This window comes from Rhipicephalus sanguineus, chromosome 1, assembly GCF_013339695.2.
Source record: "Rhipicephalus sanguineus isolate Rsan-2018 chromosome 1, BIME_Rsan_1.4, whole genome shotgun sequence".
NCBI classification, from domain to species: Eukaryota; Metazoa; Arthropoda; class Arachnida; order Ixodida; family Ixodidae; genus Rhipicephalus; species Rhipicephalus sanguineus.
In genome coordinates this window covers 186900712-186916483 of record NC_051176.1, presented here as the reverse complement: position 1 = coordinate 186916483, position 15772 = coordinate 186900712, and the positions used below count along the sequence as shown (strand labels likewise).

General features: G+C 44.2%; 1 protein-coding gene across 1 annotated transcript in view; it reads right to left on the bottom strand.

Moving 5' to 3' along the window:
* Nucleotides 1-6013: 6013 nt before the first annotated feature.
* Nucleotides 6014-15772, bottom strand: part of LOC119403801 (ral guanine nucleotide dissociation stimulator-like 1) — a 105236-nt gene continuing 95477 nt past the window's right edge. Inside the window, exon 14 of the mRNA XM_037670602.2 lies at nucleotides 6014-8849. Within this exon, the coding sequence (XP_037526530.1) occupies nucleotides 8686-8849 (164 nt within the window). The 3' untranslated portion in view covers nucleotides 6014-8685. The remainder of the gene's footprint in view (nucleotides 8850-15772) is intronic.

Sequence of the window (15772 nt, the reverse complement as noted above, 5' to 3'; positions counted from 1 at the left end):
CAGCCGAGCCAAGGCTACACGACCTCGAGTGCAGGTTGTTGCGAAGCGAGATGTAGTACCCCATATACGTAGCCCGTGTTTGATCCTCATGACTCTTGCAAGCGGTCTCGTCGGAGGATTTTACTTGAAGGCTTCTCTGCGTGTGTAGCTGTGATTGTATGACGATTTTGTCGCATTTCCTGTATAAAACAATTTTGTGGCTCCTGATACTGAAGAAAAAGTTCTTGCTTGTACGTGTTATAACATGCGAATGACGAAAGAAATAACGCTGTTGTGGCTCGTATGGTTTATGTTTTACTTTAAAGTACAAAGGAATGTACGACACTGTCTAAACTTTTATCTAGTCCGCACAGCCCGAAGCGCCACAGCGCCGCGGAGGACCCAGTCTGGGGTTGTGATTAGTCCGCAGTGGCAGATTTGGTCACTCCTAGTCAAATGGTGGCGCCTGGTTCACCTGTGCGATATCGGTTCCCGGATCAGCTTTTACGACAAGGGAGCGAGCGGCACTTCGCATGCCCATAGGCATGCGTATACGAAATCTGATGAAGCGTGGTGCATAATCACTTTGGCTAGTGCGGCGCTTTCCACCGAAACATGAGCCACTGAACTCTATCCCTCAAATGTCTACGTGCAAGTATCTCGAAGACGCACGCTTTTACGGTGCCGAGGAGAATATTTAACCGCTTTCACAATTACAGCTCATCTCACTGCGCAGTTGCACTGTGTCCCGAGACGCTCTTGCCGCTTTCGCTGCAGCGCTCGCCGCTAGCAGACGACAGGGCGCGGAAGGATACACTTAGATGTGCTCGTCCTCCTGATTGGTTGAGAAGGCCTGTAGCTTCCACAGTGCTGCACGGAACTTCTGGAACAGAGTATAGTTGTTACTGCGGCTCGCTGTAGAGCTTTACATGCCGGTGTGGCAAGCACTGTGATGCAGATTCGGCAGCATTACTGGGTTACACATGCTCCGCAAGAAGTTAAACAAATCATTAATGCTTGTTTTCTCTGCAAAAGATACAACATGAAACCTGTAAACATGAAATATGCACCAATGCCGGAAGACCAGCTTTTCACATCATGGTCCGTTTGAAGTGGTGGGGTTAGACTTTGCAGGCCCACTATATGTAAAGCAACATGCGCCAGATGAGGTTACATCCAAAGCTTATATTCTGCTGATCACCTTTGCAACTACGAGAGTGGCGTACCTTGATGTGACGAGTGGGATCTCAACAAGCGCCACCTTGCTAGCATTCCGTAGGTTTCTGGCCTGCAGAGGAGGGCCCATAACATTATACTCCGATAACGTGCTCGCATTAAAGAGAGTGTTGCGAGATCTACTGGACACTGGGAACACCACGAAGAACTCTCAAGTTGCATCGCTGCTCTCGATGCATAGGATAGAGCGGAATTTTATTTTGCCAGGTGCGCCTTCATAGGGTGGCTGGTGGGAGACTTAGTCGATCAGTCAAGTCATCTTTATGTAAAGTGCTTGGGAAAAGCAAGCTCAACAGCAAACAAACTGAGAATTTTCTGCTGGAGGTAGAAGTGGTCATCAATTCAAGACCTCTAACTTGCACGAATACGGAAGCTAGGGAGCCCTCTCCAATATGTTCTGCTCATTTTCTGGTCAGATGTTCATTATTTGTCTCTCCCGAGTAGGCCAACAGAGACTACGAAGCTCGAATACTTGGGCTACTCAAAGTGACCTCCGCAAGAAGTTGCGATTCTGTCAGAAGCTCATCGACCACATGTGGATCTGATAGAAGAAAGAGCACCTCCTCGAGCTGCAGGTGCTTCACCTGTACCTATATCACTGTAGCACCATTCTTCAAGTAGATGATGTTGCCCTCATCAAGGGACCTGACATCTCTAGAGGTATTTGCATACCTGCCAATCCCGATTTGTCCCGGAGACACCCAGATTTTGAGCTATCCTCCCAATTGTACAGGCACGGCCATAAATCTCCCGAAAAACAGTGCTAGCACCCACCACGAAAAGAAAATTACAACTAAGGACATTAATGGAAAATTTTTTGGTTGCGTGCAGAAAAAAGGGTCCTGCAACACAAATTAAACCATAGTTGTTCAATCAGCTTTTTCTGGTTACTGTGGAAATGCGCCTGATTTGTTGCATAAGTGGAAACGGCAAAGACAAAGGTTATATTTTATTTCAATGGAGAAACACGTTGAATTTCGGACTACGAGGGACAACACAATGGCTATTTTCGTGATTGGAAGTGACTGTTTCATCACCGTGGCAAGTGAATGCAATGATTGGGCATTTTTAGTGGCTTTGAACAACAAGTTTGTAATATTAACTATGGTCCAAGCTAGGCCACGCGATTGTGCGCTAAAATGATAGAAAAACACTTTGTGCGTCCCTCAGATGACAACCGATTTCTGTTTGTTAAGTGAAGCAAATTTTTGACAACAATTGCAAAAACGGTGCTAGGTGCACTGCACAACAGCCACCATGAAGCAAGACTTCTGGTATGTCTCTGCAAGAGACGCACGGTGATTGGAAGCGACCACTGATGTCAGCGGTGGAGTGAAAATACGAAAGGCAATGCTTTTTCTCTCATCTGTAGATGTTTTGAAATTTATAGGCTATTAACTTCAGTTCCTGTGCACCAATTTTGAAAATTCTTTTCGTGTTCATCACAGTATTTAACACCACACACTCCGGTGCTACATAAAGCAGACAAAAAAAAACGTTGCAGGGCCCCTTTAAGCCACTTTCACTGCAGTACAATGGCGTCATGCAGAAAAGCACATTAAGATTAGTAAAGGGCTACTAGCTCATACGGGACACAGTAGATTTTTGTCCCTTTATGCATGCATGCATGTGCCGTATAATTACGAGTACCAGTATAATCTTGGACATCTACAAACTTTACTGGCAATCATTCGTTCATGATGTCGCTACGGCCCTGAGAAACAATAAATTAATACGCACGCCAGTTTTCTCTTTTTTTTTGTTACAATGTTATTGTGCATTTTCTCCGGGAGGTCACCGGCATTGGCAGCCATGTATTGGTGTGTATGGATCAGTTGGCAATGCATTTTTTCCTCGTAGCATGGATGATTACATCCAATCAGCCGCCAGCACTCGGCATGAAAACTATGGTGCACTAGAAGGAATTGCGCACTTAAAAAGTTTCTGGTGTTCTGCAAAAAAGTCTAGAAAGCCCGCTTCACATATCACTGCCCAGGTAAACTGCCAGGATATCATTTTGAGAGAGAAAAAAAAGTGTGTGTGTGTGTGTGGGGGGGGGGGGGGGGGGGGGGGGAATTCTTGCGCTCGTGTATGTGTGCTTGTATAATATCGCTGCATTGTTTTCTTCATGCCCAAATCTTTCACTTACGCTTCTTACAAACCAGGACTTACTTTTCAAAAAGAGGAAACCAGCAAAAGAAAAAAAAATCCAGACAGGACATGGCTTGTCCCTGTCTGATTGTTGTTCATCACAGTCTTCGTTTTATTTTTGCAGGTTTCCTCTTTTGAATGGTAGGAAACCAAATTGCCCAGCAAGCTACGTACAGAACTTACTTGACGTGCATATGGATGGTGTTCTTTTGACACTGATACTGGAGCTCAGGTGTCCATAGTGAGCTCTAACCTCAGCTGTTGGCTCAAGGAGGTTCTCGCGTCTACTACCACAAATGCCGAATGTGTCACCGACAGCGGTACTGTTGCTGTCACTGGAACATGTACTGTGCAAATAAGCACTGCTAGCCACCATGCCATTGTCATCAGTCTATTATGTCCACTGCTGTGTAGGCCTCTCCCAGTGATCTCCAATTTAACCTGGCTCATGCAAGCCAATTCCATTGTTTGCCTGCACATTTTCATATTACATCACCACACCCCTCTTTGTGTAGCTCTTAGCAGTGCTTCCCATGCCTTGGTGCCTATTCCATTGGCCTAACTACTACTCCTTTTTGCTGTGGTAATTGCCCTCATGGCCTAATCATTTGACTGGTATGATGCATTCTGCCTGGATCGAATGTTTTGCTGAGTGAATCCTGATAAGAATGGGCAGGTGATCCTGGTCACAATTTTCAATTTTGATGAAATTTACTTTAGGTGCAGTAATTAGACCCAGAACAATGATTATTTATAAACTTAGTTCTGTGACAGACAAGGAACTTTACTGATGGTCTTGAGAGGCTCCGATGCCCCCTTTTCAGGGAGGTGGTGAAGCCGCAGGTCGCTCCCACATTGGGTCGGGAAGGCGAAGCCTCACTGCCGCATTGTGGGCTCTTGTGGGCATTGTGGACTTGGACAGCCCATACTTGACATAAAAGCTTGGCACTTCGTAGCGCAGAGCTCCACTCTTCTTCGGTGTAACTATGTAGGCCTCTCTGTAACGAGGGGATGCGCATGTGCTCAAAAGTACTTCTGTACACAGCTCGGGCAGTCCGGACTGAAGCCATCCGGATTGATCGAATGAAATAAAGTCAAGTTTGGATACAATCCTGTCCGAAGCATGCGCAGTGTGATAGCCTGTGGTCTGTTTAGTTTAGTAGACTCCTAAGGTAGTAGTGCTTAGTTTCCTTGTTAAAGGTGGAAAGAATGTCTCAGAAGTCGACAAGCCTAGATTCAACAAGACCTCACCTTTGTGCCCGCACGTTGGGTTCTGAAAAAAAAAAAATTTCCCTAACAAATATACCAATTTTGGCTGCTGAGAATGCCTTCCCGCCAATTTCGCATTTTCAGAACTTTGAGTGAATTTAGCGAAAAAATGGTAGACTTCGTGGTCACAATATTTTTTTCTCAACGAACAGCAAGGAAATGCAACTTTATGAGTATTTTATTCCACTTTGCTACAGAAGGAATTTTGATTTTAAAAAATCACAAACATGGTAAATGGCCCAAGATACCTAATACAGGAATTTATTTCTGTGGACAAGTTAAACAGAGGACAATAAAACTCTGTAGATATTGACTTTGGTATTAGCGCTTTCTTTTGAGATCATTTTCATGGCTTTGTCAGGCATTTTTATACTTCAAAATTTTGCTGAAACATATGTGGTTTACCATAAACATCAAAGATTGAAAATAGTTTTCAAAAAGGCCATTCTTAATTTAGTGGGAAATCTTTGTCAAGGACATCGTCTACCATTATGCATAAAAAGAAATTAGCATTATTTGAGCACACGACTTACAATGTGTCAAGTGTGACCAACTCAGCCTAGCACCTGCATTCATATAGCGCTACAAATCGAATGCCGGTTGCTCAAAAATAATTGTACCTGTTACAGCCGCAAAGAATCTGTCAAAAAAGAAGAAATGCATTGTCACGTTGGATGGTGCGGCAAGCTTTATCTTCTGATCCGGGGTTTAACAAACTTGACAGATGATCCATGGCAACAGGGGCCAACGTTTCATCAGTGCTGCTCCAATTGGGGACAAACGGCACTTGTGCGTGACGCCGACATTCCAAGTGTGAATGAGATAAGGAACGTAGCACTGTGAAAAGGGAAAGCTGTCAACCCCCAACAAGGTCCACTTCATGCGACGAAAACTCTGCCAGCAGTTCTGCAGTGAGCGCCTCCAGTACAGTGCACGCATGTGTTTCTTACTCTACTCCGACAGCCGAAAGATAATTAGGTCGACTTTATCAGCAGCGGATGACACAAAGCCAGCTTGTGACATCAACAGAAAACTGCAATACATGTTCAGACTGGTTGAACAACTCAAAATGCAGCTCTGCCTCTCGTACCGAAACACTGGTTTCAGGCAGGTGTGGCCTTAACAGAACAGTGTCCAAGTCCTTTACAATATGAAAGTTCCGCTGATACAAAATTTTATTCCTGTGTGTCTGCAGATATTCTACAAAAGCAATGCTCTTCTCGCTATAAATTGCAGCTTTGGTCATTACACCAATGCTGCTTCTAGTAGCAGCTATCTCTTGCACTTCAGTCTGTGGGTAAATGCGATTGTGATCACCTGGCTTTTTAATGTGGTGGTTCACTCATATGCACTGTAAGGTGAAGAAAGAAAACACAGCTGATTGTTGACAAGGTTTATTCTGTCACGCACAATGTGATGCCCACGCAATTATCACAAAGCACAAAAGGCACGCAGGGAGGTGTGCACTCAACATTTAACTGTGGATGAGAAGTGCCAGGTCGTATGTGCCCGGAAGACAGAAAAGGCTGTTTTGACTGCTGGCTGTTACTAATACTGCTTCCACAGCAAAATACATTCACATGTATAACAGCCAAGTGCAAAATGACTGCTACAAGCTGCCTGTGCTATTGCAGAGGAGCCATTTAGAAGTGTCGCAATGTGGAGGGAAACAAGGAATATACACACTGCACATGCAGTCTGATATGTGACCTTGAGTGGCTCCAATTAATAAAATGTGCAAGAAAAACAGTAAAAGTCGTCTGTGGGAAAATTAAGGCCACACGAATCGCCTTCCGTGTGCTGTCCTGCCCTTGCAGTGATGCTTGCCCCTAGTTTGTGAGCACAGAAGCGGGAAGATGGGCTTGGTAGCAAACATACAGCCATAGGGGAAGCTTCTTGGAGTATTGCACTATTGCAAAGGACTTTCACAGAAAGTATTTTGATAAAGACTAAATCTCAAGAAAAGCTTGCCAAACATATAGCTCAGCATCCATTTGAGAGTTTAAGAAAAACACATGTTTATATATATATATATATATATAATTTTGTAAACATCTGCTCACACTATCCAATATACTTAAACGATTAAGTAACTGTTAGAAAAAAATATATATTCCTTAAGACCACAACTTGGTGCAAGCAGTGCCGCTTTAAACAATATTTACGTCCTGCCTCATTGGATCCGATAGCATACAGAAGCATTAATCAACTTCAAGAGTCGTTCCATAACAGCAACGCTATAATAGGGAAGAAGCAACCTTTAGCTGCTTGCTGCCTCTTGTTCATGTTACTCAAATGTCAGAAAAAAAAATATTGCAGGTGTATACATAAAATATATACAATAGGCACGAGCAGACTCTAGGCAGCAGTCACACTGGTACAATGAAGAGCAACATTTTGTGCTCTTTGGTATGCTGTACTCATGCCCCGATAAGTGGCTGACTACCACAGCCTTTGGAAACAATCCAAAGGGATCAAGAGAAAGATGAACAGAAACAAAGTTGTGAAGCTCCAACGTATCTGCACAAAAACCATTTAAAATGCATGAACATACACAAACAGCTGAAAATAACCAGCAGTAACACCAAATATCACAGCAATAACATGAAAACAAAAGTCACAAGTTTAAGAACAAAAGCACTGTGTTCTTGGAAAAAAGTTCCTCACACTGAAATGAAAAATTCTGCTTATAATGAGCCTGCAAATTTGCAGAACTAGAGAGAGTATAATAATAAAGGAGTTGGAGCTACCACATGGCAATAGTGTAAAATAAGAGCTAAAGAGGCACTCGAGTGTTGGTAAAAGGCCCTGCCTTCTCAATGTGTAAACAGACCAGTTTTGTTCAAGATGACCAAACAAGTGCACAAGAAACTGGAATACCTTCAGCTTGTTAAACGGAAGCTCTCGCTCATCCTGATATGCACTAGTGCTGGGGCAGGAAATGGTAGAGTATAGCTCTGGAATGCCTCAAGTCCTGCTGTGTTCGATGTTACCGTTTTCTCACACAGTCAAAATACCAATGACTATGTGAAGTGAGCATTGATTTTGTTGCTCTGGTCAGGGACCAGGCCAGTAATTAAGAGCAGAAAAAGTCGTTAAAATGGTGACAGTTAAGAGAAACAATAAACACTATGTACAGAGAACATCAAACGATAAAAAAAAAAGCAAAGTTGCACTATTTGCTTACAGTTGCACTGACATGCTTCAAAATAGTGCAATGCGAAACAGACTCTCAAATGTAAGAATGTGCACAATATGTTACAGCATGAAATAATAATCGGGTGGCAAAGCTTGCAGATTACTAACAAATCCCTGCTGTTTTGCCATAGGCCACTGAAGTTGTAACAACAAAAAACAATGGTCAAGAAAAAAATGACAGCAAGGTATAAAAAGAAAATTCTGGCCCTTAAAAATGTTAGACGGTGTAGAAAGGTCTTAGTGATTAAGTTTAATCTGGCGACATAAAAAAAACAGCATAAGAAAGTCATTATTGCATTTTCTTACCATCAAATACCTCATGGTTTCTTACCACAAGATGGACAACTGCTAAGTAAGGATGCTGCACTTCCTGGTGCTTTTGAATGCCAAAGTTGTATGCACGAAGTTTGATTTCCATGTTATATAAAAATACAATACTCATTGGCACATGTCATTTTCAACATGCTTTCAGAGCCTAGAAGGCACCAAAGTTAACACCAAAGTATGCTGAAATGACAGGAACAATGCATGATGCCATATTTCGATTCTTTTAGACATCACAGCTGACTGCAGTAAATAACTTGCCACAATTTTGTGAGTGCCACGCCTTCACAATGCTCAGCAGCAGTAAAAATTGCTCAAAGTTTCTTTTTTCTCCCCCAGGCACTTTATCACCCAATGTCGCCTATATCTGCAAGTTTGATTTCACATTCGACATAGGACCTCTGCCGACTGAATCTCTTACGAAAGGATGACATTACCAAGTGTTGCTTATGTTTGTGGTGTTGGAGCAATAGGTGTACTTTCATTTGGAGAAATGCTAGCAGACCTTTCTGAAGGGAAGAAATTAGTTCACGTGCCACTTGGCAACTTCAACTTGAGCTGAAAGGGTTTGCGGGACTTTTTGGAGCTGACAGGAGAGGCTGGTTCACTCTTCTTTTGGCGAAGGATAAAGTTCAGGGCATGAGCTGTGCTGAGTGCATAGAAGACATTGGCTGAAGGTGGAAAAACTATTTCTGAAAGGTAAAACATTGCAACAATAAGCACTGGAATTCAACACACTGGTGGCATTAAAATGTAACATTTCACTGCTGTTCAGCATCTGGGTCCACGAGTGTCCCTTTTTTACAAGGATTGTGGAGATGGGTTTGCACGAGGGCACTCTCAATCCCACAAGATACATACAACATATTCAAAAAAAAAAAAGTAGAGAGAGAGAGAGACTTGATGGAAAGGTTAAAAGTAGAGCTGTGCAAATAGCAAAAGTTTGGGTGCGAAGCGAATTCGAATATTGAAGTGTGAGTGCGAATCGAATATTTTTCGAATATTTCTCGAATATTTCTAGAATATTTTTCGAATACTTCAAAGCGAAATTGCAGCAAAAAGTCAGAGAGGATTCCTAAGCATATTAGACGAAGAACGGCGTTGTGTCCTCTTCCCGTCCCGTGTTTAGCGCTGTTTTCGTTCTTCGTCTACCATGCAGCACCAACCAGCCCAATCAAGCACTTTGCCTAAGCATATTCTTATGAGATAGCAACATGAAAGTATTTCTTTTCGCTAGGTTGGTGGAGCACTGGTGGGGTGGTGTTTCATAGCTGTCTTATCAAGAATGAGGCAATGTAGAGGCCGAATTCTATTTATGTACATGATTTGGCACAACCAAAGTGTTGCCGACAACACTATACATGTGATAGGCAAAGATGCCATTTCCTCAGCCTCTCCTCCTCTTTCAACTTCTGTGGAAGCCTAAGTGATGTGGTGGACTAGGGTGTGCTCCCTTCAAGTCCGGAGTTCCAAATGTGCCTCGTAGACGTCGATATATAAGAACATCTGAAATTTTGGATGCTAAAAAGCTTCGGCTTCCGATTTTTCGGACTTCCTGCCCAAATTTCAGGTCCAAAACAGCATTAATTGAGCCCCCAACTCTGCCAGATCTTTCACCTCCATGTTGGAACCAGCGTTTTCTTGAGTTAGTACATTTGTGACCGTAACTGAGCTTGAAAGGCAGCTTTGCCGCAATATGAGAGTGTAAGGAGGTGACGCATATTGAAAATCTGAAGGGGTCACTTTCAATCGGACGTTGACTGTATTTGTTTTTGGGAAGTTCGAATAGTAAAATTCCAGTGCGAATCGAATCAAATAGCAAACACTATTAGAAAAATATTCGAAATTTCAAATATTCGCACACCACTAGTTAACAGGTCTGCGACAGAAATAAGTAAAAGGCAGTTGGAGGAAGGTAGGGAGGAAGGACAAAAACGAAACACATGGAAGCCAATGTTACTCAAATGTAAAATGCAGAAAGTTAAGCTATCAATTTATAGAGCTTTCTTTAGTGGCACAAGCACTGAGTGACACTCTTAGCTTTCTTCCAGGCTACCCTGTCTTGCACCGGTGTGAGTTGTCCGAAAACACTGATAAAAATAACAACGTATATAAAAGGGAGGGAATGAGTTAAGTAAAGGGCTGTATATGATAGAGTGGACATTAAGGTATGTCATATGCTAAACATGAAATCATAGAATTAGTAAAAATTAGTGTAAACAGCAATTACATCTAGGGAACCCATCGGATGGGATTGTTGCGGTACCAGATTGATCAGACCTGAACCACGCGCTTCTTTCTACGTGGCTTCAGCAGCGCACGAAACACGAATGCCGAAAACGTATATCAAAGGGATGGAACCGGTGCAAGTGCTGCTCCCAGACCCCCAAGCTTTGCGTTAGGGTTGCTTTCATAATTTCTTGCTTTAGGGAAAGTTACTTAATGCAGGCTATCCAAGAAACGGCAGGAAGGGGAAGGTGGAAGCTTGCGATGAAAAAATCTGTAAACAGATGATAGGTGCTCGAGCCGATGTTTCGACAAGTGGACTGGTCTTCTTCAAGGCTCGAACCAGTTCCAGCCTTGAAGAAAAGTCCACTTGTCGAAACGTCCGCTCGAGCACCCACCCTCTGTTTACGGATTTTTAATGCAGGCAAGGCATTCATCACGTCCACCGCAGGATGAAGGCCTTTGCCAACGATCTTGAATCTACCCTATCCTGCGCAAGCCGATTCCATTTTATTCATGGAAACTTTTGAATTTCATCATCCCATGCAACTCTCTGCCATCCTCGGATGCTTTTCCCACTCCTTGGTATCCACTCCGTCGCTCTCACTGACAATCGGATGTCTGTCCAGTGCATTACGAGGCCCACCCAGGTCTATTTCTTTCATTTAATGTGTACTGGGATATTGACTACCCATCTGTTCTCTGATCCATTGTGCTGTCTTCTCGTCTCTTAGTGTTAAACGTATCACTTTTTCGTTCTATCGCACGATGTGTGGTCCTTAAAGGGTCCGTGAAACAGTTTTTCGAAATTCTGTCAGCGTTTAGTTAACAGCATTATAAAATCATTTGCACCATAAATTAAGCGACACACCTTTTATCCAAACAGCTATGGGCAACCAGATGTTACCCTCCTTCTCAGCACTGCTTTTCCTCCTTAACTCGTCAAACGCGAAGCTGTTGCGGGCGACAGCGGTGCACACGATGGGTTGAGCTGCACTTCCCGTTGCATAGCCTCAACAAAAAACTTCAGCAGCGCGCAGTCACCCTGCTGAACGGATTGCGGAGGACACATAGAAGGAAGCGAATGGCTGAGCTCTGTGCCACCAGGTGCTGTAAAGATACCAGCTGCTAACATGTTATTCTCCAGTACGCCGATAATCTGCAAGTGCCAAGAAGTGTGTGGACAAACTAAAAGTCTCTGAGAACGATCACCAATAAAAGTAAACATGGACAATGTGGTAGTGTCCTTGGGAGTGCAGCTGCGGCTGCAGACATGTGGATACTAGCATTGATTGGATAATGAGAGTCAGATGCTCACTGCACCAGTGAACTGAAGTGACTCCGCTCACTGGTTGTCTTATATGATGTCGCAGTTTCACCTGTCACCAATCGTTAGATTTGCAGCCTGCAATGTAGGTAGGGCAATTCATGGTGCATGAAAAAAGAAATCTTGATATAAACACGTAGTGCTGCACAGCTCACGCCAACATTGAGCATGCTGTAAAACAGGCAGACCGACGCTCGCTGTCCACCGGAGGTCCCCAAGTCTGGTAGTAAATTGTGGCTGTGTATTCTGTTACAACTTTTTTAAAAGAAAAATTATAAAGCTTTTTAACTATTACGAACAGCATTTGTTCACAATCTGCCATTCGCAACACGTTATGGGGCAGTTGCATGGTGGCCATGAGAAACAATTTGACAGGCGCCACTGTGTGCCCCGCCTGCACTGCCGTGGTACGCTAGACTTGTGAGCTGAGTAGTATTGGCTCGTGCTTTGTGTCGAATTCTGTAGTTTGCTTCCTCCCTTGAAGCTAGGTTCATACTTTCATAGCAGTGTTGCACGCAGGAACGAGTGGGAAATGGGTGCGAAGTACGCATTTTAGAAAGGGTCAACGATGAGATGCTTGCAGTAAGACTGCTGTCATACGCAACACAGAAGGAAAGTGCTACACTGCAAAAGCTGAGTGCTCTCCTGTAGCATAGTACACAGTACTCTAAATTGCTTACATGTTTTCCAAATAAACAAGATAGACCCGCATGTTTGTTTGCTCCAAGTACATTTATCACCTTTGGCTTTTTATCTTTTTTTGTTCTGATCTCCTAACACAAGTGGGTTTGCCTTTCACCACAGAGCAAGAATTCTTGAGGAGGCGAAACTGCGCTCGCTCGGGCGTCCTAATAAAGTCACGAAATCGGGCACAGCGCTCACGCGCCCTCTGTCGTGAGAGTCCGCTAGCGGAGAAGGAAAAATGCGAGCGTCCCTCTCACCGCGCTCTCCGACGAAGCTCGTCGGTTCAAGGCCATTCGTTGCCGATTCGCCGTTCGCGCTTCACGCCCGAATGGATGTGTTTTTTGCGTCCTCGCCGGCTCCATATTTTAACGCGACAGCGTTAAAGAGCCCGTTTCGCAGAAATACCGGTGTCGGCTTCCGTGTCAGTGAGGCTAGCAATTGAGAAGGCGATGCGCACGGGGCACGATTACGCTATCGCGTTATACAATTAAAGGCAAAGCTCAAGCGCACTCCAAGTTTTTTCGGTAAATTAACGAGAAAAATGGTGTCACATACAGGAAAATTACCAGCGTGATATATTTTGTACAACGTGAAATCTATAGCTTTTGATAACGTCAACTCAATGAGTTAGGTGTAACTTATTTCAACGAATGATGGGACTTACCCTATATGCCATCAATTCAGATTTAGGTTGTTGCGGTGACCACATATAGATGGAGGTGAAATGCTAAAGGCCCGTGTGCTTACATTTAGGTGCACGTTACAAAACCCCAGGTGGTTGAAATTTCACATTGTCTTTTTCTGAGAACAGCAGACAAGTATCTGGGACAGCGTGCGGAAAGATTGAAGGCACGGAGTCTCGTAACAACACTGGCCGTTCCAGTTTGTCAAGAAGAACTTCGCCACCAAGTTCGCCATAATAGCGCCGAATGTCTATGTCACTGTCCGAGAAGTGCTTCCCGCAAACGTAGTCACGAGGCGTCAACTGTCGGTCTTTTCTTGGTATGGCGCGAGCCCACGCTTCCAACCTCACTGGGTCACTAGGAACTTTGAAGGTAATTACCTTCTCCTTGCAGGACGCGTACCCACTGCTGCAGTTTGGCACGGCACATTTCCGCCCTATCCCGAAGAAGCACTGGTCGAAATCTGCAAAGCACTCTCCTTTGTCACGGCGTGAAAAGCGCGCGCAAACATCGAGGAGTCGGTGCCGCCGGCGCAACGCGCGAAAGCCACTGAGAGGGCTAAAGAGAAAGAAACCAGCAAATCGCGAAGCAAACTATGCCTCCCAAGCCCTCCCAAGGCCACCTACGCATGTGCGCGCACAACATGCGAGTGAGGACCAAGGGGTGCGTGCATGCGGTGGCAGACGTCGTCTGCTCAGGGGCCACTACTAGCAGTTCGTTTCAAGCGCTGTGCGTCCTATAATTCTGGCAGTATCGATTAGGAACTGCAGCTAAAATATCTGTCATATCTACCGATTGATGTTACAGACAGAAATCTTAGAAATTTTACAATGTACGAGGCGCTATCACGATTTTTATGCGTCGTGTCCATAGAAGAGCATGTAAAAGATGGCAACAGGCCGAAAGCGTCATCTGTCGTGCTTCGGCGTTACCGCATTCCGTCGTGACGCTATCGCGCCGCCCTGGCGCGCTGCCGCGGCCGAGAGATTCTCCTCCTCAAATACTTCTTTCTCCGTGCCTTTCACACCTCGAAAGTGAGCACATATGCTTTCATCGCTTAAGCATAAATAAAAGAATTCTACATAATACATAAAAGAATGATAAGGCAGAGTTAGACTAGAGTGCCGGGAGAGAAACTTGGACACATTCTCTGAACAGTGATGAAGATGCGTCATTGTACAAGTGCATAGCAGTGACATTAGAAGATGGAAACAGATGGGTTCATGGCTGGTACAGGCCGGAAGTGGACGAGGAAGTAAGAAGCTGGGTGCATAAGTTGGAGGCATAACAGCAACAAAAAGAGAAGTGTAAGCGTTGCGATGTGGTGTTTGTTTATTTGTGTGCATGTGTGTGTGTGGGTGGGTGGGTGTGCACGCGCGCATTTCAAAGCTCTTTGGATAGCTCGACAAGCAACCTGCCTCATTTTGCCCCTGTGAGTGCAAGTAGCACCTATATTCGTTTAAAGTATACGCTTGTCCCAGACCGACCACTTTCCCTCTCTGTTATCAATGAAAGGGAGGCGTGTGCTTTTCACTGTAACCTTCAGCCGTGGCACACAGCCCATGGCATGACAGCATTTAAAAAATGTGCACACTAATAATGAACTACATAGCCACCACGGGGTGGAAAGCGATATTACAAAAAAAAAGAGAAAGATACAATGAAACGGGGGAATGGTGTAAATGTTAGCATGTTGTAAGGGCGAACAGGGGAAGGAGCACTACAGTGGCTTAATGAAAGTAGGGGAGAATGCCTACTTATGCTCCTTTTCTGAGCCATCAGCCTATGTAAAGCGGGAGGATGCAGACACTGGTATTGGGTGGGAAGGAGCGACTGCCTCTTTCCCTTGGATTTCTTGCTGATCGCAACAAGTACACTCAGTGGCCTGCAGCAAACTATTCTGTCATTCTCAGCTAGCTATGGAGCCTGCTAGTGAATCCTTCATACCTGAAACTTTGTTCAGCATTACGAATGGCTGGTTGTAGCGTTTCAGCAACGTGAAAATACCTATGCAACATGCTACACAAACACAGCTCGAAGAACACGTGGTGTTAAGTGGCGTGCGCTCCGTGTGACAAACAATAAAAGGAGTGTTGTTCTGAGGATACATGTGCAATGTCATGTATAATGACGTTTTAGTGACATCCACGTGTGGACATTTACGGAGCATCTGCATTCTGCCCATGTAAGGCAGATATTACATCTTGCATGCTGCGATTTCCAAGGCGATGGCCCGCCAAGCGGCGAGTGTAGAACACTCGCTGCCTTGGCTATGAGTGGCACTGGCTAACACTCCCAGGGATTACAAGCACATAAATAACCAACAGAGTGGACCGGGAAGCACTTTCAGTCGTAGCTCAAATGGGAGAGCAATTGACACGTAATTCGAGGGTTGTGGGCTCGGATCCCAGGGACAGAAAAGGTGCTTTTTTATCCACTAGTTCCTTTCAATTCATGTTGTAATTATTACACTACAGATATATATTTAAAAATATACAACAAATAATGTCCCCTATGCTTTCCTTGGCTTAACTTAACTGTCTGCTGGATTCACTTGGTTACTTCCACGTTACCTATTATTGAACCAAGCTACTGAAAACTCGTTTGGCTGAGCTGCTGAGATTTGTAGTGATTCCAAGATTTAAAGCCTTGTAATAAATTGTGCAGTTTAAGTAAAGAGCTCAAACAAGTTTGC